We start from the raw sequence: 12,943 nt of genomic DNA on the forward strand, positions 1-12,943 counted from the left end.
TAATGAATTAATGAAGCCTTGTTATCTAATCTTGAATGAAAGGAAAACTAAAGGTCATTTATTCATAATCTTATTGAAATATTTTTACCTCTATCTTCTTTTTTTATGTTTGATTTTAATTCATTAAATATGAAAAGAAACTACAATACAGTAATTTTAGTGAAAAATCAATTTAATTTCAGTCAACCTGATAAAAGTTGCTGTCTGCTTAGTACTGAAATTGGATATATTTTCATGTGGCTTTCGGTTTTACAAGAATGGTTAACTGCCAAAATGCGTCTGGGTTATTTAAAATTCTTCTCTGATATTTTAATTATCCAGGTAGATAAATTGCTATGAATGGATAATTTATTATTAATAAATTATTTATTAATAATAATGGATAATTTATTATTAATAAATTATTTATTAATAATAATGGATAATTTATTATTAATAAATTATTTATTAATAATAATGGATAATTTATTATTAAATAAATTATATAATAAATAAATATTATTAAATAATGGATAATTTATTATTAAATAAAATTTTATATTTAATAATTTATTATTAATTAATTAAATATGTTAAAATAGTTTCAATACAAAAAAAAACTCATAAAGAACATTTTCTTAAACAGCTGCGTCTTGGATGTTGAATGTATTATTTCTATATTATTCTGTAGAAAATTTTGAACTAACACAATTTTAGTTGCTGAAATTAGGCTTTCAAATATAAAAGATTTCGTCTTATATTAAAGGCAATAGTGAATGTATGTGAAAAAATGTATAAGAATAAAAGATATGCTTCATTTTATATAGGTAGCTAATATTTATAATAAGCTGTTAAGTACAAAATTAATGACTAGGTTTATGTACACACTTGAAACTACGAAAATCGTTCAAAATATCGAATTTTTTTTTTATTGCTTAATAATGTACTCTGATCCTTTAGCTTTCAAACGATACCAAGATGTTGTCAATAATCGAAATATTTCTCTAGTTATAATTATTTTTCTTGAGGTGCTTTAATTAAAAACTCTATTTATGGTTTTTTTTAAACTCATTTTATGAAGAATGATATTTTTCCACTATGTTGCTTCATTCAAACAATCATAACTCAACAAGAAATGAACCAAATACAATTATTTATATAACAAAATAATCTGTATGAAATAGCGGATGTTTTGTGCCTCAATCAAAGTTATATTTATAGAAATAAATTTTTAATAGCTATTTAAAAGTTAAAAATACAGAAAAAATCTTGCTTTTTCTATTTATCGTTGATGAAAAAATTGTTAAAAAAACTATATATATTTTTATAACTTGATTGAGGCAGACAACCTGAAGACTAATATTAGGCATAATTTACAACTAGAATTGTGTGTCTGTACAAATTAGAATTTAAGATATCATGTTTCAAAAAATAGGCTAATTAGCTCATTAAATATTATTTAATTAATGAATAATTAGTGTAATATGGTTTTTTTCTCATTGAAATGAGTTTAAACATATATTAATGACCTACTGTGAAAAAACTGGATTTTTAAAGTTAAAATTTAAAAAAAAAATCTTCTAGTGTGTACGTACATCTTTTAAATAGTATCAAGTAAAAAAAAAGGAAAGAAAGATTCTGTATTTTTTTATCTTATTTCAAAATGCATACTTAATTATTTGCCTTCTTTAATGTATTGTTTTTGTTTACTATGCTCTCATTTTTTATTTGGTTTGAATTTGTTTCAGATCATTTTCATTAATTCTCTATTATTTATACATGCATAGATGGATACAAATATACTGTTCCTCCTCTAGTGTAGTGCATTTTTGCTTCAATCATGGCTAAACAAACAATTAACTGTTTCACTTTTGGCTGATTTTATTATTTCTTTATCCTATTTGCATAGACACAATATAGATATTTTTGAAATAAATTATTTCAAATAATTAATTCCATTCTACCATTTTTATAATACAGGAAAGAAAGCAAATTTGAAGTTGAAATGAAAAATTACATGAAATTAACATGCTCGCTGCCATGACTCACGCCTGTGATTCGGACCTTCTGTTTAATTAGATAAATTCTTTCTCTACTATCTATTAATTATCCTAAAGAAATGGTCACTTTGGTATTAGGTGTGAATCACAGGCGTCTGTGAAATGATGACACCGGTGGCCGTAATATATTAAGATAAAAAGGACTGATGGATAAAAAATTTCTATATATTCACTTTAACACTGGAATTCTGAGTTCAGAGGTTGGCGTATTGAAAAGAAACGACTATAAATGACATATTAATAATTTCTCTACACTCAACAAATTATTGACTTTATATGAATCTACTGAAATTCGGTAAGAAGCATTTTAACACCAGATTTATATATTAACGTAACTATATATCCAAGGCTTTCCATAAAATATTTATTCTAAGGTAAAATAATAATCTCTCTGAAGAGTGTTTAAAACCGCAGCATGTCGAACACGACACATGTCAAGGTCGCCTCAACTTCCGATCCACGTGGATCTGATTCACATTAAATGCAGAGGCGGCGTTAGCAGGGGGCAAGGGGTGCAATTGCCCCCCTGTCGGCAGCATCTTGCCTCCCCCCCGTCGGCGAGAAATTCAGAGTTTCGTCTTTAAATGTTTACCACTTCAGGATAGTTGTAGAGAAATACGCATTATCGAATATAATTATTTAAAAACAGCCTTGAAGTTAATATATTGTTAAAATTATTTGTGGTATTTGTTAAATAAATTACTTCTTAAATTATTCAAACTCTGCATTCAATATTAGGACTATGTAATCAGGGAACGTATTTTTATATATATATATTTTTTTCCATTACTATTCGCAGCAAAAATTATATGATTTCAGATGCTTCTAAATTTTTAAATAGATTTTATATAAAGATATCTTGATAAACTGATGATAAAAATTGTTATTCATAGAATATTCATATATAACACATTTACCCCTTGACATACGAATTTACTTTACTTCCTAATTAGATGGCAGATTTTATTTGGGATAATTATTGTTATTTTAATCCCTAGAATAATATAAGGGCATTTGAGGTTATGATGCGTTTTCAAGGGATTTTTGAATTTTAAATTACTTAATACTTTCCCTTAATTACAGATTTAAAGTTAAAAATTTAGTAATTCCATAGCGTATCAGACTCGTCATTGTATACGAAGGGGTTAAGGAAAACCAATGCATGTAATTGAGGGGATAAAACTCACTTTTTGGAAGGAAAATATTAGCTTGCAATAACTTTGAATTAAAAAAGTAAACCATAAGGACGCATGTCTAAAAATGAAGATAGGCGAATTCATATTAAAGATCTAATTGTTTCTTAATAAAATTCACTGGCGAATTTTTTAAGCCTAAATATATATTGAAAAATAAATACATGGGAGATCTAATATTTAAGAAGAACATTTTTCAAGAGAATATTTTTCATATCTTACATAAAATAGTAAGTTTGTACATACAAAATATTTTTCCCTGTATTCTTAAGAAAAGACATCATTGTATCTTTTACACTTTCTATATTGATCGTGTCAGAACTATAGTAAATTTTTTTGTTGTATTAAATGTAATTTGTTGTATTTTTGTTGCGCACTAAAATCCTCGGATTCGAAACATATCTGAATTCCTGCTCGTTGCTGCAAATATTTTAGGTAGGGGGAACTACGCTGAAAAATCGATTTTTGGCGAAAACATCGAATATTTTTGTATTTATTATTTTAAATTTCTGAAAAAGTTTCTTTTATAAAACTTTTTCTTTGAATATTTATTTTATATACTTCTGATATAAAATAAGAGCATGCACTTGTTCATTTAGCACGATACTTCAATCTGGCTCAATCTGTTTTTCTATCTATATACTACAATATAGAAAGGAATATAACATATTTTTTTCTAATTTTAGTTCTCAGAGAAATTAAATCTCAACAGTCTCATAAAGAAATAGACTCAAATATTGACAATTTTTTATGGTCATTAAAAGAAACTGAGAACATTTTTTTACAAATTCCTTTGTAAAGTTTTAACAATGAAAGAAAGGATCGGAATTTGAATAAAAAAAGAAGTTAAATAATACTTGATTTTCTTTAATTAAATGTACAATTAATTTTTATGAGTTATTTTGAAGCCAAATGATAGATACTATATTTGCCCCTCTGCCGTCTTTGTCTTGCCTCTCCGTCGACAAATCTCTGCCGCCGCCTCTGATCAAATGCATCAAAGTGGAACATTTTCATGTTTATATGGTGTGAAAATTTGGAGAGGGGTCACTTATGTGTGTGTCTGACAATAGCTTAACTCTTCTTAAGAGTTTTATTTTTAGCCAGGCTGTGGTTCTTTGATGATTTATTTGGAAAAATGAGTTTTTAGTGTCTAGTTAAGACACCAGATGGCAACGCTTATTCTAATGTTGTGCTTGTTACTCCTCTTATAGATTTATATCCTGCCAACAACGTCTTTATGGAGAAAAATAAATTGTTTGTATCACTGAAAGGCTTTAAATTACGAGAACTGTGTCAAAATAGCCTTCAAGTAACTTCAATTAATCTAACAAATCAAATCAATCAACCGTGTACACGCACGGTTCTGCCGTTAGTTGAATTAACTTTCTACATAGTTCAGCTAAAACTAAGGTTCACGCTACAAATAAAATTTAAAAAAGAGCACCTTTTTTAATGAAAGCTTTTCCCAGCAGTCAAATGTGTCTAGTAACAATGTTGTCACTCACTGCAACACGTAAAGTTTATCGAGGCATTGATTCTACCTCGCGTCATTTGAAGCAATCGATAAATTCAATAATTTTTTTTGCGTGTAGTTTATCAGTTTGCTTCCGTCACATGCAGTTTGTATTTACTTAATGTTTTTTCATATCAGCTAGCTTTATAAAAAGAAGTGGGTAAATGGGAAATCAAAAGAAACTCCGTTAGACCGCGAGAGGCACAAGTATTTTGAAGGGTCTAGATATGGTTTCGACTTGGAGTTCCGGATCCACTTTGCCGGCACATTTAAACAATGAAGTGAAATTCAATATTCCAGCCACTGATGGATGTTTTTCTTTTGTAGATTTCTTGCCGGAGTGCCGAGATCCTGGTGGTATATTTTCCAGGCCCGACTTTGCAAGTTTCAGGTGAGATCTCCGAATTTAACTTAGAATCGAGATTCTCTCTCAAATTAGTTTAGATTTCGAAAGTTAAACTCTTTCTGCCTCAAATTCTTGTTTATTAGAAAATATAAAGAAAAAATTAGGAATGTTCTTGTTAAAAATTTTTAATTTATTCCAAATTAATTAATTAATTAATTCTTTAATTATAACCATATTTATTAATTAAAATTATAGGCTCCAATTAAAGTTTAGGCTCTATCAAAATTCTTTCAGTCCAAATTAAAAGCAAAAATGCACATAAAATAGATTATTTCGGCGACATCAAACAGAATCGCCGGCCAGAAAGGGTTAAAATCTCTCCTCGCCCCCCTTTTTTTTCTTTTCGGAGTTTGGAGTTTGCATTTTGTATTTATTTATTGTTTTTTACTTTATCGTGTGCAAAGTATATAAAGAAAAAAAATATTGTAATCGTTAAAAACTTCGACATCGAAATTTTGACGAATTTCTACGTTTTTGACTTTCTCGATTCTTGATTTCCCAATTTTTGAAACTTCATCTGCCTTTAAAGAAAAATAAATTAGAATAATAATCTGAAAAGAAAAATAAGTTAGACTGGTGAAATTTGGTATGTGGTTTTTTCACCAAAATTGTAACCTTCCATCAAATTTGGACGGAACCCTTGAACGTGTAGTTTGTCATCTGATTGTATATGAAAATGATAACAAAGCGCATAAGCTTAAGATATGCAGTTTTATATATAGTTTTACCTCCAGAGTTGTAAATTTGTACTAAATTTTTGATCAAATCCGTCATCTGAAATTACTTTATTTACTTGTATGCATTTGAACGCAAAAATGCAAATAGCTCGAAAAATGAAATTTAATATGTTCAAAATTGAAGATTTATACCAAACTTTGGATTCAATCTATCAATGAAATCCAGTCTGTTCAAGGTCTAATATAAGTACTCGATTTTCTTCATGAAGCAGTTATATATTAGAGCTATCCACGAAATGCATTATATTCTGGAAAGTTTTTTTTGAGATGCATTTAATTATTTGTACAAATTTCATATGTTATTAATATTGTTTTTGATGTTAGCAAAATTGGTGTGTTATGCATATATTGGACTTTCTTTTTAAATTTCAGTTTATAAAAATTTCGGATTTAAAGAAATGTGTTACTGTTATTTATAGTAAAAGCTTTTATTTATTTGACGAAGTCTTGTATATTTTTTCAGTGGATAAAGTCAACATAGCAAATGTTTTTTTTTTTTTTGTGTGTGTGTGTGTGTGTGTGTGTGTATGTGTTTGATGAAATGGATTCCAGTAATTGTCAACTCAGGTCATTTTGCTTAATATTTTGATTCAATAATTTTTTTGAAAAATTTTGTCCATTATATTTTTTTTAATTTGAAAGTACGCATGATATAATTACGGCATATTGAATTTTATTTAACAGTAGTGAAAATGGTAGTATATTATCGCTTGATATACTGAAGGACTTTTTAAGGTTTAATTATGGAATAAATTAGGTTTAAATCTGAAAAAACTATGAAATTAGAAGATTTTTAAAGGCATAAAAACATTATTTTTTCTTTACTTTACGACTTTATATTCCTACAAATGGTTTTTCTTTTATTATATGTTAAAAAATCTCTTTCAACTTTTGAATCAATCAAACTATTGAATTTCATTCAATATTAGACATTTTATTTCAAAATATTTAAAAAAGAAATTTTTAAGATACAATCATCAAAATATTTAAAAAAGAAATTTTTAAGATAAAATCATCAAAATATTTAAAAAAGAAATTTTTAAGATAAAATCATCAAAATATTTTTTAAAGATAAAATTATTTAGCCGTTTCATGAGTCTTTTTTATTAGATTTTTGCCAATATGCAGTGGGTTGTCTGAGCTTTTCAAGAATTTCTTATTGTTATTGCTGGAAATAAAGCAGCAATGATACCAAATAAATCTTTCATAATAATACATTTTATATTTTTAAATCACTGACTTTTACCAATACAAATTTGGTCTTTACACTTTCAAAGCCTCATTTTATAAAATCAGTAAATCTTAAATAAAAGTAAAACAATATTATTTATATTACAACATGAAAATGATTGTAAATGGAAAATTTAAAAAGAACAATAAATATTGTCACGTAGGTACTTTAGTGTGGAACTCAATGACACACAGGAAGTAAAGCTAAACCAATTTATTAACTCAACTCTGAACTCAGAACACCGTGATTGAGAGATCTTCGGCTTTTATACCAGCAGGGAAAATTCCAGGATAATTTTCTGGAGACAGTAAGAAAAGTCCCGAGCACTTATCTGGTAAACTAAAGAAAGTCTTCTGGAGCACGAAATAAAGGAGAACATAAATCAAAGAATTAAAGAATTAAATAAATATTTACACAAATTTTCAATCTTATTTGCATCTAGCGGGATTCGAACTCACGATCTCTCGATTATGAGACCAATGTGATGACCATTCGGCTATGGAGGTTCGATTGTTTCATTTCAATGCGGCAATGTTATTAAATTGTAGTCGTGTGACGTAAAAAAAATAAACTTACATCTGTTCTCTTGAGAATTACAGCGTATTTCATTTGTTCATGTTTGTTCAAAAATTATTCATTTTTTTTCGTCATACATTTATTATGGTGAGATAAAGGGGAAAAAAACATGACAAATACGAATAATCAATTAACATAGGAAAATTTACATAAGTAGAATAAGAACTGATATTCTGCTTATTTTTAGGATTTTTTTTATAAAGATCTCCAAATATTTGTAAATATTTTTTTTAAAAAAAAAGCTGATATAAAAAAGGACAGATTTATTTCACAAAACTTCTATTTCCAGTGATACAATTTTACTTCCGAAAATAAGTATAAAGAATCTCAACTTTATCGATAATTAAATGATCATAATTATTTATTAATATTAATTATAAATCACAATTACTGTTAATAAAAATACAATTTTAATGATTTAAAGCATATAATATTGCGTTATTTTAGATTTCCAAACTTTCATTCCTTTGATCTGATATATTCTAGAAAGATCAGCCCTTAAATTGCATCAACTCAACTTTTTTTAGCACTTAACACGTTGGATATCACTGACACTATTTGACTCAGGATTACTATCCGATGACCCTTTCTTTATTATATTAAGGGATAGTAGAGAAGAGTTTACCTGATTAGATAGGAGACCGAGTAATTGGCGTAAAGATCAGACATTAAAATGCATAGACTCAACTTTTTTTACATGTAACACGTTGGATATCACTGACACTATTTGACTCAGGATTACTATCCGATGACCCTTTCTTTATTATATTAAGGGATAGTAGAGAAGAGTTTACCTGATTAGATAGGAGACCGAGTAATTGGCGTAAAGATCAGACATTAAAATGCATAGACTCAACTTTTTTTACATGTAACACGTTGGATATCACTGACACTATTTGACTCAGGATTACTATCCGATGACCCTTTCTTTATTATATTAAGGGATAGTAGAGAAGAGTTTACCTGATTAGATAGGAGACCGAGTAATTGGCGTAAAGATCAGACATTAAAATGCATAGACTCAACTTTTTTTACATGTAACACGTTGGATATCACTGACACTATTTGACTCAGGATTAATATCCGATGACCCTTTCTTTATTATATTAAGGGATAGTAGAGAAGAGTTTACCTGATTAGATAGGAGACCGAGTCATTAGCGTAAAGATCAGACATTAAAATGCATAGACTCAACTTTTTTTACATGTAACACGTTGGATATCACTGACACTATTTGACTCAGGATTAATATCCGATGACCCTTTCTTTATTATATTAAGGGATAGTAGAGAAGAGTTTACCTGATTAGATAGGAGACCGAGTCATTAGCGTAAAGATCAGACATTAAAATGCATAGACTCAACTTTTTTTACATGTAACACGTTGGATATCACTGACACTATTTGACTCAGGATTACTATCCGATGACCCTTTCTTTATTATATTAAGGGATAGTAGAGAAGAGTTTACCTGATTAGATAGGAGACCGAGTAATTGGCGTAAAGATCAGACATTAAAATGCATAGACTCAACTTTTTTTACATGTAACACGTTGGATATCACTGACACTATTTGACTCAGGATTACTATCCGATGACCCTTTCTTTATTATATTAAGGGATAGTAGAGAAGAGTTTACCTGATTAGATAGGAGACCGAGTAATTGGCGTAAAGATCAGACATTAAAATGCATAGACTCAACTTTTTTTACATGTAACACGTTGGATATCACTGACACTATTTGACTCAGGATTAATATCCGATGACCCTTTCTTTATTATATTAAGGGATAGTAGAGAAGAGTTTACCTGATTAGATAGGAGACCGAGTCATTAGCGTAAAGATCAGACATTAAAATGCATAGACTCAACTTTTTTTACATGTAACACGTTGGATATCACTGACACTATTTGACTCAGGATTAATATCCGATGACCCTTTCTTTATTATATTAAGGGATAGTAGAGAAGAGTTTACCTGATTAGATAGGAGACCGAGTCATTAGCGTAAAGATCAGACATTAAAATGCATAGACTCAACTTTTTTTACATGTAACACGTTGGATATCACTGACACTATTTGACTCAGGATTAATATCCGATGACCCTTTCTTTATTATATTAAGGGATAGTAGAGAAGAGTTTACCTAATTAGATATAATTCCTGAATCGTAGGCGTCAGTCGTGGCAGATTTGGCTGGTGAATCAAATCTTTGAAATTTTATCCGTAGTTTTTGAAGAAAAGAAACATTTTAACACATTAAGGACCTATCACGAGGAGTTTTCTCGTGTTTCGCATCCCATCTGTTACGGACCACTCATGAGTTTTCTCGTGTTGCGCGTCCCATCTGTTATTTCCTCATAAATAACAAAATTATGAGGATTTTAGAACGTACAAGTTTGCCCAATAACGTGCGGTCCCAGGCATTTGTCTTACAGATTTCTTTGTGGTCCTCAATGTATGAACTTAAATTATCTGTTTTTGAACTGAAAAATAGACAAATCAACTCAAACCCTTTCCATTCCAATCAATACACAGTTGAGTCGACTCGACGACTTTACGGTTACAGAGGCTGATAAATCGAAATGTGTAAATACAGATGTTTGATACTTTCAGAGAGTCTAAATAATTTTGATTTCAGGGGAAGCAGACAAGCTCAATATATTCCTTCTAAATTATCGAATGATATTCTATAGGGCATTAATCATCTTCGAAAAATTACACTTTACTGCAAAAGTGGATATAATGAAAAATTAAATTTATCTCAAAGTGTTCTGAGTTTGAATGACCTTATTAAAATTATTGCAGTGGTCTGGAATATAAATCATATTTCAATTAAACCAAAAAAAGAGGCACAGATTAATTAAAACGTTTAGCAAGTCATCTGTAAAATCTTTAAATCTGTAAAAAAAATTTGTAACAATTGGATATTTCAAAAGGTGGAGCCGAAACACAAAAAATAAAACCGAATTCAAAAGCATGCTGACTAATTAAAAAAAGCGAATGAGTAGCAGATTGAACAAAGAACTGAAAGAAATAAAAATCACAAACATTTATAATTTATTATTTCACTTACTGATAATGATAATATTTTTGAATGTAACCTTTACGACTTTATAATATAAATAGAAACGAGCCATTAAAGTATGTGCCAAATATTTAGCCAAAACACAAAAAATAAAACCGAATTCAAAAGTATGCATACTAATAAAAGGAAAAGCAACGAATGAGTAGAAGATAGAACAAAGAACTGAAAGAAATAAAAATCGCAAACATTTATAATTTATTATTTCACTTACTGATAATGATAATATTTCTGAATGTAACCTTTACGACTTTATAATATAAATAGAAACGAGCCATTAAAGTATGTGCCAAATATTTAGCCAAAACACAAAAAATAAAACCGAATTCAAAAGTATGCATACTAATAAAAGGAAAAGCAACGAATGAGTAGAAGATAGAACAAAGAACTGAAAGAAATAAAAATCACAAACATTTATAATTTATTATTTCACTTACTGATAATGATAGTATTTTTGAATGTAACCTTTACGACTTTATAATATAAATAGAAACGAGCCATTAAAGTATGTGCCAAATATTTAGCCAAAACACAAAAAATAAAACCGAATTCAAAAGTATGCATACTAATAAAAGGAAAAGCAACGAATGAGTAGAAGATTGATTGAACAAAGAACTGAAAGAAATAAAAATCGCAAACATTTATAATTTATTATTTCACTTACTGATAATGGTAACATTTTTTAATGCAACCTTTACGACACTGTAATATAAATAATAACGTGTTTTTGAAGGTATATTTGAAAATTAGAAAATATGTTCTCATTTTGTAGATACATGGAATGGAAAATGATTGAATGTTTAAATATTACTATATTTATAAAACATTAGAGAGTAATATCTACAGAGAATTTATAGCTAATTGCTTTGATTCCACTATCCAAAGTATGTTATTGCCGAATTTAGTAGCTTTAGAGAATTAACAAACATACAGCGATTATGAAAAATTCGATATCTATAAAAGAATTTCATCTGATATATCAGATGAAATTCCTTCTATATCAATCCTAATAAATTCTGATTCGCTGTACTCAATATTTGGAATCCCCCCCCAAAAAAAGGAGGGAAAAAAAGCGAAATTTTCAGCAGTTTTGAGCGGGTGGTGTTTAAATAAACAGTTTTAATCTTTAAAAAAAATTGTTGGTTTTAAATAATTTTTATAAGCGTCGATTTAATATTGAAACGAAATTTAACAAACTGATGGATGAATGACATCATAATTATTTCATGAGTTCAGATGAAAAGTTCATTCTTTAAAATATTTTTAACTTGTTATTTCACAAATTGTTTGTCATTGGTAGGTGATTAGATTCTGTTATTTAGGAAATGGAAATCTTCCTTTACTTCCCTAATGCAATTTAAACAAATAAATACAAGCAAGTGGAAAGTTAAGTTTCCCCCAGGAAATTGCACTTTACAGGTTTTCTTTCCAGGAAATTGAACTTTTCAGGTCTTCTTTCCGCGGGTTTCAACATTTTCGGAATTGAATTTTATCATTTTTGAGATCGGTTAATTTTCTTTAATGTAACAATTCTTTAATATTTTTTTTATATCTGAAGCATTTTTTGTATAAATTTATTAATTTTATTATACAATTAATAATACTTACATAATACATTTTTTATGTAAAGATTTTACAATTTTTTTAAAATCTCAAACATTTTTTGTATAAATTTTATTGTACGATTAATTATACTTTCATAATACATTTTCTTTTATGTAATGATTCTACAATATTTTTAAATCTTAAGCACTTTTTGTATAAATTTTACTGTACAATTAATACTACTTGCATAATACATTTTCGTTTACGTAGCAATTCTACAATATTTGTAAATCTCAAGCATTTTTTTTGTATAAATTTTATTGTACAATTAATTATACTACATAATACATTTTCTATGTAACGATTCTACAATTATTTTAATATCTCAAGCACTTTTTATGTAAATTTATTAATTTTATTGTACAATTAATCATACTTATTTTACTTCTTGGCGTTTATATTGTATAATTCCTTATCTTCTGAAGTTGATCTTTTTTTCTTTCTTTTTTTGTTCCAAGCCTGTGCTGCGTCTGAGTTTATTTCGCGAACTATTAATCGTTGGTGACTCATTTTAGTCTTGCTTAGGAAAGGGAAAACTTTCTTTACTTTCCTGGT

The 12,943-nt window shown here is 28.1% G+C and overlaps 1 protein-coding gene across 3 annotated transcripts in view; it reads left to right on the top strand.

The window, feature by feature from the left end:
- The window catches only part of LOC129960270 (uncharacterized), a 70,692-nt gene that overhangs the window by 22,982 nt on the left and 34,767 nt on the right, over window positions 1-12,943 (top strand). For all 3 annotated transcript variants that reach the window (XM_056073565.1, XM_056073563.1, XM_056073564.1), the window contains exon 2: window positions 5,076-5,139. Coding sequence is in view for 2 of the 3 variants with exons in the window: in XM_056073563.1 (XP_055929538.1) it covers window positions 5,076-5,139 (64 nt within the window). In the remaining variant the exon portion in view is untranslated. The remainder of the gene's footprint in view (window positions 1-5,075; window positions 5,140-12,943) is intronic.

The sequence above is a fragment of the Argiope bruennichi genome, chromosome X2 (assembly GCF_947563725.1).
Source record: "Argiope bruennichi chromosome X2, qqArgBrue1.1, whole genome shotgun sequence".
Lineage (NCBI taxonomy): Eukaryota > Metazoa > Arthropoda > Arachnida > Araneae > Araneidae > Argiope > Argiope bruennichi.